Genomic DNA, 18125 nt, shown 5'->3' on the forward strand with positions numbered 1-18125 from the left:
TGATTCACAATGGCCATTTCAACTTGGGTCAAGCAACATAAAAAGGTCCTTTAAGCTGATTATGCAACACTTAAAACAGCATGCAATGCATTGGGTACCATCTGGGGCCACAGAATGAGGAAGGTTAAATGGACATGAGCAGACTGCATCCAATACTGTATATACAGCAGGCAAAGGGCAACTTTACAGCTGCTTATGTCTCTTTCTTTAAAGACTACATGACATAAGAGGAGATGACTTACATAAATAAAAAATAATTCAAACTACTCCATAGCTGACTGAGTGCACAAGTGAGTAGGTGGTTCCGCAATTGCAGTCTGGTGTGTGAAAGGAAGTAGAAGTAACACATACAACACTTACAATGAGCTGAAAAAGTCACGGCCATAGTTCAATCTGCACTCACCTTTTTTTATTATTTTTTATCAGGCTAAATCAAAAAGAGGGACTGAGCCATCTGCCTGTAGCTTCACCGTAATTGCCCAAAATCTGATGTAAGTAACTAATGTTATGTTATTTATACTTTTTGCAAACAGGAAGTGACAAGTCGAAATGGTTTCCTCTGCTGGACTCATGTTAGATGTATTGCATCTCATCATTCTTGTTCCTTTAGTGTATGTGATCGCAGACTGCCTGGGTTAGTAAACGAAAGAATGCAAAGTGTGGTTTACTGACCGCATGTTAGATTGTTACTGGGTAATGTAGCATCTAATAATTGTATATTTTTCAGTGACCTCTTCTTTCATGGTTTACACTTGACTGAACAGAGCAAGTAAACTTTTCACGATATACTGGTTAATAATCACCACGCGGCCAAAACATACTGCATGAAACATTTGTAGGCCTTTTGATAGTAATAATTTAAAAAAACACAGAGTATCAACCCCAGTCTACTGCATATCAAGGACAGAGCTCAAAATGGCCACAGGCTCACTTCCTCTTCTGAGTTTGAGGACATTTAGAGGAGGGATTTTTCTGTATGAGGGAGTGTCATAGGAAATGTCTGTAATCTGTTTAGGCTTCATTAAGCCGGTCTGTGCCCTGCATACAAGTAGCCGTGGATAATATTACTGAAGGACTAAACAACATACACTACTGCATACAATGCAAGAGATTTTGGGTAATGTAAATTATAACACAGTGAGTTAGGTTTAAATATGAGAGGGTAGAAAGCATCAGTGGTTTTCATTTGGTACTTTGTTAATTACGATGCTGATAAAGCACTATATGCTATAGATAAGCTCTGAAGATGATGCCTGAAACCCACCATGCCCTTCCTCTATCCTTTCTACTTTCTTACTATATCCTGCTGCTTCATTCTGTCCTGATGAGGGAAATGAGTCTATGAAGTGCTGTGCAGCACCTGCATCTCCATAAATATACGCTAAAATACTCCAAAAACAAATGGGTTGTTTCCTGCTGCCTTGTGTATATAATTGGAAAATATAAATGGTTGGCTGCATTTAGCTTTTTACTTCACCACAACTCCCTGCGCATGAGCAGTATGTAACTACTGTGGTCTATCAATTACAAAGTTCAGTCAGGGTTTGGCAAAGTAAAACAACTCATAAACTGACAACGCTCAACAGAACCCAAAGTGCATGCTTAGTTAGACTCTTGTCTTGGGAATCCTTCCACATATATTCATCCTTGCTGTTTATTATTCATCTAGCAGTAAGGAAGCACAGCCTTAAGGGAGCACATATAATGATGACTGTCCTTGAGAAGGATGTCAGTGTGACTCCCTATCTGGGGGGAAAAAAAATAACAGATCTATCTGGGCCTTATGAAGCAACAGCAGATACCACATAAAGAGGACGAATTCATTGCCAAACACAGCAGAGGAAAGTTTCAACTTCAGTCTCGTCTGACCGTGAAAGAGTCAGCAGGCATCCTGCTAACAAGTTGATAGAGTTAGCCTAAAAAAGATGTGTTAGATTAGTTTAAGTTCATTATGTGCTGCTCAAATGAAATTTGTTTCCTACACCAAGGCTAACAGACTGCTATGAATTACTCTCTGTCTCTCTCTTATCCATCACTCTCTTCCTTTGTACATTTCTCCACTCATTAACTTACAGAGCAATGATTACACAAGGAGAAATGTGCAGTGTGTGTGTGTGTGTGTGTGTGTGTTGTCTACCTGGAATAGCCTGGTGAAGATGTCAAACTCAAAGACAGAGATGTAGTCGTTACAGGTAAGATCTATGGTGGACTTAAGGGCCATTGCCTCCAGTCCGGAGCTGATGGCATGAAACTCATGGAGAGACTGACGGAACACCTTCCAAGGCACAATGGTCCTGTAACACACAAGGCAAACAAAACAGATGTCGACATCCTCTTGCAAGAGCTGAAATCACATCAAAACATAATAAATAAAGAGTGTTGGATGTAGTCTATGTGCATGCTGTCTTGTGACATCATAGATATAGAAACGTAGATCCAGCATTCTCAACTTGACGTGCGTCTGCAATACACTGCAGACTTCCGCCCCCAGTACCAAGAAACCAGTAAGAAGGTCAATTTATCACGTTTATAACGAACCCAATTTCATGAAAAAATGTGAATTAAGTGAGTTACAGTTGATTTTGTAGCAAAGTCTGAATCTCTCAGTATTGTTAACTAGTGGATCTTGATCTCCCCAGTATGGTGACCGTGCAGACGTATAGCAGCGAACATCAGCGACCAACGAGGTATCTACAAGTATGTGTAGTAAAGGTGCAGTGACAGTTTCTGATTCTAATTTTGGGTTACTTGGTTTGTTGCATGCTTTTTCAGTGCATCATGAACAGATAATTCACTAATACATGACTCGTATGTAATAAAAAAGGAAATGCTATTTTGTACTAGTACTATTTTAGTAATCAAAACTGAGTTTTGAGGGTTGTTGGTCATGAGTGCAAACCTGATGTGATCTTTACAAGAGACAGCTTTGAGATATGCAAACAGATGAATTTAAATACATGTAGACCAGCTTTTGGCATTTGGGAAAATACCGTATTTTGTAACGGTTCCTGCTGAAGATGTCACATATATAAGCTACACAATTATATTATAAATAAGGGAATTAAGGTATTGTTATGTAGTATTGGGGAAACCCAACACTTTCTTTTCTATGTGTCTGGATTATTTTTAATGACTACACTTGCTTACAGTCTGATTTAGCTGTGTGTACTCTTATAGAACAAGGGTTCCTCTTTTAAACGTGTAACGGACCCCCAATAAAGAAAAGACGTTTTTGTCAACAGAAGACATTTATTGTTTGTGACTGCTCTGAATGAAGTAAGGTGACAAACTATTTCTCTCAGATGTTGTTTTATATTCTCTTGTATCTTCTTTCTGTTTCACTTCTCATTCAACTCATTTTCAAGTTAACACCCTGTAAAGGGAGCAGGATGCCAATTTGGAACCACTAAGGTAATATAATCTTCTCTGCATAAAAGGTAATACAGAAATGAGCTCACTTGTCGCCAAAGGCGCGCCTCCAGAACTCTGCAGCATCTGCCTTGGTGATGCGGAAGTTGTCACCCTGAAACAGACCATTCGGGAAGATGGCCTTCAGCTCAGCCAGCATGTGGCTGAAGATCAGTGACAGCTTGGTGAGGTTACGCCTGTGGAAGTCAAGAGCACAAGGGAGGGAGTGAGACTTCACATCTTTATCATTGCACTGTGGCACAGTTTTAAGAGAAAAATGTACCTTAATACCAGAAAAGGAACCTTTCATATGTTAATCTTGAACCAGATGGCAGAGAATATACTGTGTGTATTACTGAGGAGTGCATCGATCCTGATCATGTTTAACAAAGTCACCTGTAAAGCAGTAGCAATATTTATATATTATAAAGTGTCACCAAATACAACAGCATATTGTGAGCATATTGCATAGTGTATATTCTTTTGCCAACAATGATTAATTCATAACTGACTATTATGTTCCGAATTAATGCCATATGAGAGACGATGAGTTCTGCTAACATTTGTTAGATCACGTGATGATAAGGAAGAACAAACGTTTTCTCTTGTAGATGACATACTCACAAGAATAAGGTGAAATATTCAAATGCACATGAAACTATAAATAATAACCTTAGCCTTTTTGTTGGCTTAGCCATCTGTGGCAATGCAAAAAAATGCAGTGATGCGATGTGGCTGACAATTCTGCTGATATCAACTTCCTAAAAATGCTTGCACACAAACATGTATTACTTGCTTTTAGATTAGACTTTTTCCCTTACTTTTTACACTTGCTTTCAAACTAAATATCAAAATAATGCAGGAAATCAAGTTATGTCCGGTGGTCAACTAGCTTGTAATCTGAACAGTTGACTTAACTTAACTGTAGGCAGTCACTGGCCACAAACATGAAAAATGATGAGTGGTGGTTGTAGGTATTATTGATCTTCTGGATGGTACGATCCTAGACTTGTGAAGAATTGTTGCACATTTTCAACATGCGAGGGATTGAGTTTCACACTTTTTATACCGGACAAATTTAGTTCTGACACACATGTGAGGAGGCAACGTGAATGCTTAGCCTCACCCCAGACCATATGAATAACAGGCTATCGTTTCTAAAATATGCAGTAAGACGGGTAGTAGTTGACAGAGGTGGCACGACATATCATGGTAGGAAGACATTTTACTCAAGGTCAAGTTTCTGCTTGGTGTTTACTCCCACTTGTCCTTAGCTGCTTCCATAATACAGAAATAGCTACAGGTCCAGGGAGACAACACAGCAGTGTTCCCGGTTACACACATACGATCACAAACGAGTGACTTGGGATGGACTTCCTCGTATACAGCTCTCATTCCAGTTGCAAAAAGCTGGTCAATGAGCAAACAGGAGAGGACGGGACTTGAGAGTGGGACAAAAAAAAAGAACTATGAAGAGAAGAGTATAATTGAGGAAGCCAAAAGTGAGTGGGGAGGGTACAAAAAACAAGAAGAAAGAAGCCGCACAATGTCACCATAGCCCTGCACCCCATCACAGCGTTAGAAGTGTTATGCTGAGAAAGCCATGATTTACGAGGCAGCACAGAGGGAGATTGTGCTTGGCTGTCGGGCGGGGTGAATTGACATGCACAAGAGAGACAGCAATGAAAGCGTGGCTACACTGCAGCTGCCCCACACGACACTACGCACCCTATAAGTGGAGAGAGAGGGGGGAGTGGAAAGAGTGAATGAGGAAGGAGGACAGTCACTGAAGATGGATGAATAAGATTAGTGTACGTTGAGAACCTGCCAAAATAGACCAGCGCTTGTTAGGATGATAGCTTACCTCAGAGGGGAGAAGAGAAGAATCTGAAAGAGAAAATGCAACGCCCCCAAACTGCAATAAAGCGTTGTATTTATAGCCTCTCAGCAGTAAATGATCCTCAAACAGTGAACACTCTTGTAGCTGGATGTCTAATCTGTTGAACTGCTCTGCCCACTTAAAATCTGCAGCAGACTTGAAGCCAGATGCACGTCTGTAGGTCTTTGAAGTCAGGGCTACCCCTCATCAGTGATGCAATGTGGAAAATGAGACCTTCAACTACTCTCATTCCCCTCAGGAGCTCATCACCATCGTGAACTTCTTCCCTTTCCAGTGCCATCTCAGGGAAGGCAGGCGTCTGTGACACTGCGTCGGGTGTTTGTTTTCCAGCAGCTATCACCTCAACAGGTGGTCCTCCTCTGTTTCTCCTGCTTCATAGCCCTACTGGCCTACTGAGGCTTAAAGCTGCAGTCTCATTTATTCTCCTGTCAACCTCTCTCTGCCCTGTGCTTTTATCCACGTAACCACGACCCCCCTCCTGTTCTACTTTCATCTACAACGTAATCATATGAAGACAGTTATCCTCTCTCTAGTTTATGTGTGGAATTAATCCCTCCTCACTGAAAGCTTTCATTTCCACATCTAGGTTAGTTTACCGTCTTATGAATCCACTTATCCACTCCCCTCATCTCTGAACTTGAAACATTCATGGAGGCTACTTAAGAATTCAAGCTTAGAAAGTCCTCTCTTCAAACCCACCATTAACTTTCATCTCTAATTCACCAGCAAATGTTGCTAATACGTTTGAAGATTCTCACTTGGGGTGACAGTTTCTATGGGCTAAATATTCACTGAAATTTTGTGATATGAAGGGTCTAAAGCGTGGCTGGATTTTCCGTGTATTCAACTGATCAAAGGAAACTTAATTCAGGTCTGTCTAAAAATGTCTATGGACAACATTCAGTAAGCTGTAGCTTTGTGTGTAAGAACAAGAAGCAACCACTTCCACCCAATTCAGCCAATTCAACCGTGATCTAAAGACAAGTTCAGAGGAATTTAGCAAAAAAGGAACAGACCAGACAGGCATCATTTCTAGGCAGGCCAAAGTGGGGTGAAGTTGAGTTCAAATTTGTGCTCATCTCAAGCTGTATGGCTGCTTTAATGTACAGATTCAAGGTCAGTACGAGCATTAAGGCTGGCCTGATTAAGAGGAAAACAGAGAAATATCTTTAGGAGGAAGCTGACTGAGAAGAGAGGAAACAAGAAAACAAAAACAAAAAAACAAATAAAAACCACAGTGATAAACCTGTGAAATTTGAAACATGCAGCAGGAACTGTTCAGGCAAACTACCGTCCCTGCAAAAGCACAGGAAGTTTCATATGAAGTGGCATACGCAATTTCTCAAAAAAAAAAAAAAAGTCCCCAAATGTGACAGCGCACTTTTCTCAGGGTGGCACAGCTGTCTCTGGCACGAGATGTGCACAGTGAACGACACTTTGTTGTGTCTTTGTGTTTGGATGATCGAGCGAGCTTTAGTTTTAACAGGCAGGCAGAATATCATTTTGAAACTAAAACACAGGTTTAAATCTAATCTCAGACGTGGCAGGACAAGCTGTAGCTGATATCGGTTTTTAGCATGTGTTCATCCATGCGTGTGTGTGTGTTGGTCTGCTGTGTTGTGTGTGTGTGTGTGTGTGTGTGTGTGTGTGTGTGTCCCTCTCCATCCTACAATACCAGCTCTGTACAATGTGTGTGTGTGTGTGTACTGGGAAATAGACAATGCAGAGTCAGTGGGATTCAGATGTACGTAGAGAATGGTTTGCTGACCTACTCCGGGGTGTCATACGTCTATAGTATTTTCTTTTTCCGTCTCATTCTTAACCACGGCACTAAGCCAAACCTTTTCTGAACACTAGGTTTTTGTCCACCATCCCCCTCATGCTATAGATTGACCTCTGACCCTGCAGCTGGCTGCTCCCTTCCTGTTTCCTGCTGGCTGTGATAAAGTAGCGCAGCTAGCCAGCCAGCACCGCACTGCGCTAATACACCGCAGCACAGCCAGCAAGGGTCAACCTTACAGAATGAAAGCCTGTCTGGATTGGCAAGAGTCACAAGTAGCTGTAATATCATCATGCAGCTGTATTATCTTTTCTGCTCAAGGCTAAACGGGAAATGCACATCAAACACAAACTGAGCCCTGCAACAAAGCTATAGGGACTATAGAATGAAGTAAGCTAGATCAGGACTGAGTACCTTGAGGAAAAGATTTTTACAAAGTAGCTGAATTAATTGCAATAATTTGCGTAACAAGTCTGCACAACACTGCTTCAACTCCTTTGGAGAAACATGAATCACGTAACCAACATTTACTACAGGTAACATAAAGATACCTTCAACACGTCAGCACAGTAAGCGTCAGTTATTATGGTGCCGTTCCAGTCATATGCAAAGCGCTGACACCGTGTCCGCCAGCTCAGTTTCTCACGGTAAGCTACAGCACATTGGTTAGTTTACATCGTGACACATATGCAAAGGGAAACGGAGCACTACTTCACAGGGTCAGGGTTAATATTTTAAAAAGTGGTGAATGCTTACACAAAAAATATACACAGAAATTAAAAATAAATTAAATTATGTGTTAGAAATTCTGGCTTACCATTTTGCTCTAGTCATCACTTTATAAATTTAACTCTCCAGAACTGGCTTCACTCCAGATCTCCATCAGGAAACAGCCATGACAGCACACAACACATGCACACATACACACTACACAGCGCTTAGGCAATGATCCAAACTTGCTGAACTGCATACTTGCACAAACTCCTGAATAATAAAACCCTAAATAAAGAAACAGCTTTGTACCTGTGACCAACTTTTCTAAATGTGACTTTTTATTTTAATGCAATCTCTCTTCTAAAGCTCTTATCACTGTAGTCAATTAGACTGGCTTTATAGATTATTGTGAAGGGGCGAATAAAGATAGTTAAAAAAACAACAGAAAACTGCACTGTTTGAGCTTAATCCCCCTCAACACATTTAAATAACCGTATCTTAATGCAAATCTGAGCTAATTTATCTCTATGTGCATAAACAGCAAGTGTTTGTTGTACCCTGCAGGGCGGAGATGCTAGTGGGTTGCGTCATGCTTATCACCATAATCTAATAGTGTGAAGACTTCATAAATCGGATGCTCATTGATACTGCAGGGACATAAATAACCATCATGCTCTGCTATTTGTGTGCGTGTGTGTGTGTGTGTGTGTGTGTGTGTGTGTGTGTGTCCATAGAGCCCCAAGCTACAAGTGTAAGCAAATGTAATTGAAGCTGAAACACCCGCAGACTCTGGAGTGTGAACTGTGTTTTCCATTTTCCGGCACTGATAGCGGTTTGGCTGCTAGGCTAACCACTAAAAGCCTCCCTTTACTTCACTCCCAGCTCCATCACAATCAACTAGCTAACCACTAAGACCCCCTTCGGCGGCCGCCCAGAGAGACACCTCGGTTACAAAGATCAGGTACAAACATCTCAGTTTGAGACATGAGCCCAAAAAAAACAAAAAACCCAGCACATTCAGTTTGATTCATATCAGTGAATCATAAGTGAGTGCAGCAGAGAAGAGCAGTGGTGGGACAAAAATGAGCTGTCTTTAACATGAGCGTGCGATACAGTCACATTGAGAATGAGACTGACTAAAACTAAGTTTCGGCACGAGTATGCATAATGATTAAACCACATTTACCCAAACTGTGCTGAATTAGGCCAAAGATGGTAATATTTTGTAAAGTTCAGTAGAGTTCAAGATTAAAGGTTTGGCTTCTTACTAATGTCTTTACTGGTAAAGTGCTAAAATAATGAACGGATAAGTGAGCCACTTAAAATAGTTTTGCATCAGCAGTGTTTCACTTCCGTGGGAAACAACACATTACAGGTAGAACGAGTAGGATTTTTTGTGTGAAGTTTTTAAATACAGCATTCAACGTTGGCCTGTGTTGTTCAGCTGAACAACACCGTAGCTTCCTCGTAGATGCGTGTTCACGATCTGGCACCAGGTCGCTTTGTTTTTATATTACACCCTCTGTGCTGTTATTGGCTCGGGGCTAACACCCACTGCCCCAAAAGTTGGCATCCAGAAACGTCCCGACTCCCGAACAGATTTCACACACCTCCACACATTTTTAGCGGGTGTAAGTGATGATTATTTTTTTCCTACTAGAACACCTTCAACAATGTGTATTCAGACAGTTAACAGCAGTACAAGACTATGAGTTCAGTGTAGCGTGTTTCTAATTGGACTATACAGTGACATGAAACTGTACATGGGAAACAATTTAGTTTACCCTTTAAATCGATATCAAACAATGCGTGACTGTATTTTTGTCTTTTAAACTTGCGTGGGGGTGACTAAATCATTAAACTAAACTTAGCCGAGCAGCGACTGATAAAACAGGAATGACTGATATTCATGCAAACCTTCTTAGCTAATCAATTTGATCAGACATCTTTGTAATGCTGCTGCACTTCCTCGTGGCTCCATTCAATACTGAAAACACAGACCTTTGCTACAATACTATTGCTGTGTTGATAAGATGGGTTTTCAGATAGTCAAAGTCAAAAGCTGTGCTCTCAGAGACAGACCTTTGTTTCACATGGATATCAAGTACGTTTACAGAAAATGGGAAGTCATATTTTAGGACGGGGCTCTTTTGGTGAACCAAAATAGGAATGGGTGCAAATGACATTTACAAATACCAGAGGTACTGCACCATGCAATGTTTTTCTCTGTCCACAAAGGCTCAACCACATCAATGGCACAGAAGGACTTTACTGTAAACAGCTGCAGAATGAATTTCATGCTCTGATCTTTTTGTCTAGGACTGATAGCATTAGCAAGGTGTGACCCAAACACCAAATAAAATAAACTTTAAAACTGAGAATTATATCCAAAACACAAATGTACAGACAGTCAGGTGGTGTGACAATGTGCAGTGACATTAGACACAACAGCGCCAAGGCACCTGTCCCAACACACTGAAAGAAAGGCCTCGTGCAAAGTGTGCATGTTTCTCCACCATCACCACAACGTTTCAGATAAAGACATTAACACAGTTACTTGGCCAGCCACTTCTAAAATAGGAACTAAGTTAAAAGCGGTTTGTGGTATAAAGAAATAACAATACAGAGTATTATACTAGTGTTTGAGAATGTCTTCTTTAATAATTCATTTGTGAATGAATCATTCATCTTCTTTGTTGTATACTGAAATCTCTTAAGAAGCAACAATGCACATTTTACACAGCAGTAACTATTGAAAGATTAAGAGAACAACTGAATGTTGTCATGGCGAGTAAAGACAAATGGATCCAAATCATTGATGAGTGAACGGCTCTTCATGGCACCTGCCACTGAAGCCTGAACAGTAGCTGAGCTGCAGGGAAGGCTGAATGAGTTGAAGCTTGAGGAAGTTGTTTCCACCGACTATTGTAAAAATATCACTGAAGCATGTCTGGAATGCATTTCTCTATTGTGCAAAGGATTGGAGCAATGCATTGTCAGTAAAGGAAGGTAGGGATGGTGGAAGCAAGTAAAGAAAGAGTTGACAATAAAAGATTTGTGGATTGTGAAATATATCTTATGAAGGGCCATGTTAGTCTAAATAGATTGAAGAAATAATGTGTGTAGGGCTGCAAGGAATAATTATTGTTATGTCCTGATTGATTGATCTGCAGATTATGGTGTTACTAATTGATTAATCAATTGTTTAGTCTTGAAAATATATGTATATGTATTTCTTGTTTTGCCCGACCAACAATTAAACTAAAAGATATTCCGTTGACAATAATTTTAAACGCAGAAAAGAAGCAAATATTCACAATTGAGAGGCAATAACTAGAAAATCTATGAGTTTTGTATTTTTATCAGATTACCTTGTGCGGGCTGACTTGATAAATACGTTTTGTTAAGCTCCTTTACATCACAATTTTGTCAGAAGTGCTTACAGGGCAAGTAAACCTCCACCAGCAACAGATTGCGTGTGTAAAGATAATATAAGAGACAAATTAGACCATAAGACCTATCCCCATGCTACAAATAATATAAAAGACATACGTTCAGCCTCCAGGTCTATAATGTTCTGCAGTATAGACGTTCCCACAGTGCAGTTGCATCACCCTGCAGCCTCTAAGCCCACCACTTCCTGTGACCAGCTGGACCTATCGACGGTGGTCAGGATGCAATGGCAGCTTAGCCCAGGAAGACGATCAAACAGACTCTCACAGAGGTCAAAGTGGCATCCGGTGAGACCCACGGGGGAGGGGGGGGGGTTAAAGGACACGCTGATCAAGAATGTGTAATGTTCAAAATATAGGTGAAGTGTTAATACACTGGCATACAGACATCAGACAGCAGCTATGTTAAGGCCAGGAAGAAACTCATAAAAGGACAAAACACAAATTTTTCTTTTCAATTTAGAACAATTAAGTAAACTTTAGTCACTCACTAATCTGCAATCTTTGTGTTTGTGCGTTTATCTAGTGTTGTTGTAAACTAATCTGCAACTATTTTGATAAACATTTTATCTTTTCATTCATTTTTCAAGCAACAATGTTTCATGTTTCAGTTTCTAAAAAATCATTGGTAGATTATTTGATTATAAAAATAATTGACTACTACAGTGCTTCATTACAATGCTGTTTGAACCCTTTTCTTTTATCAAAAAACTGCTATTTATAATAATGTTTAAATTAATTGCGCAGCTCTATTCTGGCCTAACAAAAAAAGAACAATTTTATCTGGTTGGGGATTTCAGAATAGACAAGATATTTTTTTTTTTTTTTTTACACTTTTAACTAACAAAGGAAACTGTCAAAACCAACTTATTTCTGCATGTCTTTATCAACTCTGAGGCCAGAAAATGCCTCGGCTGTGCTGAATAAAGCCATAAGAGGAAGTAAGTGAAGCAAACAAGGAGGAAGTGCTGACTGTGTTCTGTTGATTCTGACTGAATATGGGCTGTCAGTGTTAATAATTAAGTCTCGCTCACAGTTACCCACTCTCTTGTGCTGTGAACAACATCGAACTCTTTCTCTCCACCATAACATGCAAACATAAATATACAGGACTTCCCACTCACACAACTCAGTTTGTAGTGAAGTCAAGACCAATATTCTGTTGCTCAACAACAATCAAGCCACTACCTCAACTCTACTTTATTTTTAAAGCTAAACAATATCTGTGTGGGACATATGGGGGGGGGGTAAATAGAGAGTCTAAATCTCTGGGGAAGACATTGTCGAGAAGTCTGTACGGCGTCACAACATAGCATGTCCACCCACGCTGCATTCAGGGCTCTCATGAAACGCTCGAATCCTTCACCCGGAAAAAAAGCTATTAAGCCATGGTGGAGTCCCAATCATTGTCATTTAAGTCAATAGCTATCAAGTGCTGATGCTGATTGAAGTCACAGTGGTGGGAATATTAAGTGCCAGTGTTCTCATAGTTTTAATTAAAGCTGACTTGAAGAACACAGTGGAAGCAGTGTATTAGCAAACTATTATTTCTGCATTCAAGCACTGAGATTATCTTTACCCTCACTGTTCGACTTTTTAGCCTAAGCCATGTGCTGAGCTCAGCTGCAGCTAACCACATACTAGTCTCTCTAGCGACTCAACGTCATTGGTTGATTCTATAGCATTCTTAAGTGGGCTGATACCCATTGGTTAGTGTCACTGCCACTGCCTTCTGCACACAAACAATAGCAGTCTTTGTGACTAATGCCTGGCTACTGTGTGTGTGTGTGTGTGTGTGTGTGTGCGTGTGTGCGTGTGTTTCCTCTGCTTTAACCAGGAATTTCTTTCTACGCAGCCACTTGGTGCAATGTAGCGATGAGGTCAATGGATTTTACAAAGAGAAATGGCTAAAAACATAACTTTATCAGCTTATGGTAAATGCAGCGATAGTTGAGATAGAGGCTTCCTCTTCTCTCTGGTTGCCATAGTGGGGTTTTTCTGTCTGCATGATTAGCATCACGGTGGCAGAGAAAGAACAATCTCACTAAGGAACTGCGCAACAAGATGAGGATGTATAACTTAGGACTGACGAGATAAAACTATTACATAATTTTCTAAAAACAAGAAACAGAAGAGGTTAGGTTAGTGTCTGAAGAAACTGCCTTTGAACCAACTATTTTGATTCAAGCCTGTAAGTCAGGCAGCATATTGGAGGAATTCAGAGAAAGCAACTACATTTTTAGTGGCACTTATTAAATTATGTTAACTTCAATTATTGCATGGCAATAGAGAAAGAAAACAATGAAAGGTAAGTTGCAATATGATCTATAGGAGTCACTACCACACATACATTACATCACATTCACATTTTCCTCACTATTGGGAACCAGAAATCTCTTACACCAGCTTGGCAGACATCTGAATAACCCCCTAAAGCTTCCATCTCCCTTTACTCAAGTCTGCAGGCATTTAGATGTTTTCTTGCAAAGACTTCAGATACCAAGTCATGACATAAGGCGGTAATAGGACACACAGCAACACCAGAAACACGATGATCCACAAAGGGCTATTTTGTGGGCTAATCTGCTGCACATTTTGTTCCCAAATTTTAAGCTCTAGAGATTTCCAAACTAAACTAAGAGTCCACTATTGTCTCCTTCAATGATTCACTCTCATAGGTCATCGCACTGCTCATATTTGGCTGCATGGACATAAAGTGTCACTCTCACAGACCACATGGTAGCTCAAACAACAATAATAAGCCTTTGAAAGTTGGATGCTTGATCTTTTTATTCAATATGTTGAAAATTGAAAGATAGTTGTATTTTTGCCTTCCAAGGCTATATCAATGCAGCACACTTACAGTCCTGCAACACACAAAATATCTATAGCAAGGAGAGTAGCACAGCAACACTGTAATACACAAAGCTGTGTAAGCTGCTTTTAATCAGGTTTGTTAAGGATGTTGTTGAAGACACTATTTCAAATAGAAAATATGTCCAACAAAACATTAACTACACTTGGCAGATGAATTAACCCAATCTCAGACCCTTATTTTTCTAGTAACTACTCCCCTCAGGCGATGGTTTTTGTCCAACCATTTCCACATCCACTCGGTGTCATTGTCCGGCAGACCAATCCAAAAACGTGTGAAGACAGCAGCTACAGCAGTCACACATGAGAAGACGCCCGGACAACACAAAGGGTTTTTAAAAATCGTTTGCAAGTCATCTTTTCCACTGTCAGCAAGAGAAGCACCCACCCAGAGGCAGATCTGGGGTAATATTTGCTACTGGCTCACATCTTGTATGAAAGACACCCAAGAGAAACTTAATGGAGGCTTTCTTACTGTTACATTACATCAATGACACGTACATGAGGCCTGTCATCAGCTATGTTTGACAAAATTTGCCAAAAGCATGAAGCAAACCAAAAGGCATCTGATACAAGCAAAGAGGTAAGAAGAGCTCCATCCAGCAGCTAGTCTGCACCTCAGAGAGCCGCCTCATTAACATAACAATAACACTGTGCATAATAAGAAGCACAGTTTTGTCTTGAGGTCTTCTGTGGTATCTTTAGTCTTCAAAAGAATGCCTTTTCTCATTTGTAATTTCTTTAAACAAGGGAAACAAGAGGAATATCTAATTAATTATACTTCCACAAGTCCCTCCACACAAAAAAAACAACTGCTCATTTCTAATACAGATTGTACACTTGTGTGTCTGCTTTCTGAGGAACAAAGACAGATTATGAATGTAAGAGAAACGAAAGAGATAGCGACGGAGTCACTGTGTAATTTCAAAAAAGAAAGCATTAAGACAGCTACATGAAGAAAAAATGTTCAAGTAGATGGTAGAGATAGAAAGGCACAAAAACAAAGTGACAGGCAGGGAGGCAGCTGTAGATTAAGCGCCATTCTGACCACAGATGCTCACATGCTCAAACCACACCACCTCTCTCCTCTTGTTTTGATATCTGGAGCTACAACCACCCTGGGGGCTGGGTGCAATTGTTCACTCTGTGCCTGCGCAGACGTAATTATTCAGAAGAAATGAATGAAGTTGAGGTTTGGTACAGCAGCTATCACGAAGACTTCACACCTAGAATTCACCCCGTCGCCGATGGATTTCATTAAAGAAAACCAACATACGGTCTGAGAAGATAACAATGGAGCAATTTTCACACCATTCACCTCTAGACTCCTACTCACTCAATTAATATTCAGCTAGGCGCCATATTTTTTATCCACTTCACTCACCTGGGTTGCGAGTTCTCCTCGTACATGCGCTCCTTGCCCTCCTTAAACAAGCTGATGGTCTGCTTGGTCTTCTTGGTTAGGTTCTCCATGAACACCCGGAAGTACTCGTTGTCCCCCAGAGTCTCCATTTTGCCCTCATAGCGAGACAAGATGGTACGCAGGTGCTGGTAGGTGTCTGGCAGCAGGTCCAGGATGTAAGGGGGGCTGTTCTTTAGAGCCAATTTGGGGTTTTGGCACAGGCGCACCACCTGCAGAAATGGAGGATGCGGGGGGGAGATAAGATACAGTTAGAGACAAGAAGTGGGTGTAAGAAAGAAGGTAGGTGAGAAGAAAGCAAAACAGAAGATGTGTTAGAAAGAAGGTGGTGAGAAAGAAGTTAAAGGAGAGCGACAGAGTAAGAAAACCTGCCACTATGCATTTTCATTCCGTACCGTATCAGTAAGGCATTATTTATATCTTATAGACAGAGTCTTGCATATTATAACTCTTTTCTGTATTAGAGCACTTATCCTTAGTGCAGAATATTGTCAGTGAGCCCAGATGGAAGACATGCAGAATGGAAAATGCCAACAAAGTCAAAGACTGAGAGAAAGGCCCTTAAAAGCCCTGTCAGAGTCAATCTCAGAGCTTTCAGAGTGTGGCAAGTCTACACATTATATAATGGAATACACCAAGTTTCACTGATTTCATCCTTTATGGCATCATGAGTTATTTCACCACTGTCACACTACTTGTATCTACAAAAAAGACAAAGGTGGAACAGGACAAAGGCATAACTGCACTGAACCGTGCAGTTTCGCTTCGCAATGTGAAGCTAATTATCTCCACTTCTTATTAATTTACCATCCAGATGTCTTTTTGTTGATATGCACAGCAATGCTTGCACCTTATTATGTTATGTCAATAATCATAGGTCACCACAGTCTTATTCTCCACTTCTTTGGCATGTTTAGAGAAGCTGTTGATGTGTTTACACTTCCTCATTTTAATCTGCACGTCCTCTACCACTTCTGCCTTACAAATACACATTCTCTTTACTCAACATTTGGGCACGATTGCCTTGCAAATTTGAACAGCTGAAGCACTCACTGTGCTACGAAACAAACTTTGCAAGTCCATAAAAACTTAAAAAAAACTTTAAGTCAAACAGCTAGATGAACATCAATCATTGACACAACAGAAGGCGGAAGATATGTAATGGGTGAGCAGGATGAACTCCTATTTAATTGCTTTATAAAACATTCAGGGAATCGACTACGTGCTTGAGTAAAACATGTTCACCCGACTGCATGAGTGCATGTTACATCCTCAGTAATGTTCAACCTTTCCTCACCCATCTCACTGTACTGCTGCACTGTGTCTGAGTCACTTCGTTGACCATTACAAAGACACTGGCCGAGAGCCTAGAACACTCTGTATGGACATGGCTGCTGTCATATTTACCACTGCATTCAACTCAAACTTACTCGTGTGATCGCTAAGACACGAAAATACACTTCCAAGGGTCTCACGTCCTGATCTGTCAGCTTCAACGGTGGCTGAACAATTGCACGTCAACAGCAGGACATGGCTCATTCTTTTGTAGACCGGGCCAAATTATTGTCTACTAACCATGAGTGAGTGTTAGCAAGAAATATGGCAGGAACAGCGTTACAAGAATGTCGGTTTGAATTTCCTTGCCTCTTCTTTTGGGAAGCCAATCGGTTTGTCGTTACGGGAAAATTAAGACTTCAAAAGACAACTTATAAATCAGGCAGCTTATTAGAAAAGTAGGCCCTGAACCACATAGATTCATAAATTATCATTAATCGTAAAACAACATATGAATCTATGCCATGGTGACGTCTTTTTTTATTGTAATGATTTGAACAATTTCATGTTTTTCTACGCCAAATCCCATCTGACAAAAACAGAGCTATTTGTTTAATCTTTAGGTATTACATGGAATTATATTTCCTGCATTTAATATTGATCCACTAAATAAATATACTCTAATTTAAAAAAGTTACAGCAATACCTAACATTTATTTATTTGATAAGTGTATTATTGGTCATCATTATCACTCAGAGCATTCCCTTCCCTTCCACATCTTAGATATCAGGGACACCTCATGAATCCGCAACCAAATTGAGCCATGCTTCATTTCCTGGGTGTCACATATTAGGAATATTTGATCTCAGTCTGTAAATGGGCCACTGCGCTCAGACCGTTCGGTTCATCATCACTGTATCAAATGCCTCTCAAAAAGAATGAGGTCACACTTGACCGGTAGGATATTTTAAGCAGTACTGACTTCACAACATGCAAAATGTTTTTAGCATGTGGGTCTTCATTGGTGTTTGTGCATTAAAAGGTCAGCTTCCTACTGATAGCGAGTGTAAATGGACCACAGGTGAGATATTTCAGTGCCGTGGCATCACATCAGTATCTCCGGTATTACTCTTAACTATTCATTTATAGATAAAAACTAAAGTCTATAGAGGTTTTTAAACAGACATCAAGGATCCCCAGGGTGTACAAAGCACATTGCTGGACTGGATACACCAGGCCAACTAACAGCACAATAGCCTTAGATTAGTCATGAGGATTATCCATGTTACACTCAGCATCCA

The 18125-nt window shown here is 40.4% G+C and overlaps 1 protein-coding gene across 1 annotated transcript in view; it reads right to left on the bottom strand.

The window, feature by feature from the left end:
* The window catches only part of cbl (Cbl proto-oncogene, E3 ubiquitin protein ligase), a 35222-nt gene that overhangs the window by 14130 nt on the left and 2967 nt on the right, over positions 1 to 18125 (bottom strand). Inside the window, 3 exon segments of the mRNA XM_035679718.1 lie at positions 2138 to 2294; positions 3459 to 3605; positions 15513 to 15760. Coding sequence (XP_035535611.1) covers positions 2138 to 2294; positions 3459 to 3605; positions 15513 to 15760 — 552 coding nt within the window.

The sequence above is a fragment of the Morone saxatilis genome, unplaced genomic scaffold, assembly GCF_004916995.1.
Source record: "Morone saxatilis isolate NCDOM2014 unplaced genomic scaffold, NCSU_SB_2.0 Contig8, whole genome shotgun sequence".
Taxonomy (NCBI): Eukaryota; Metazoa; Chordata; class Actinopteri; family Moronidae; genus Morone; species Morone saxatilis.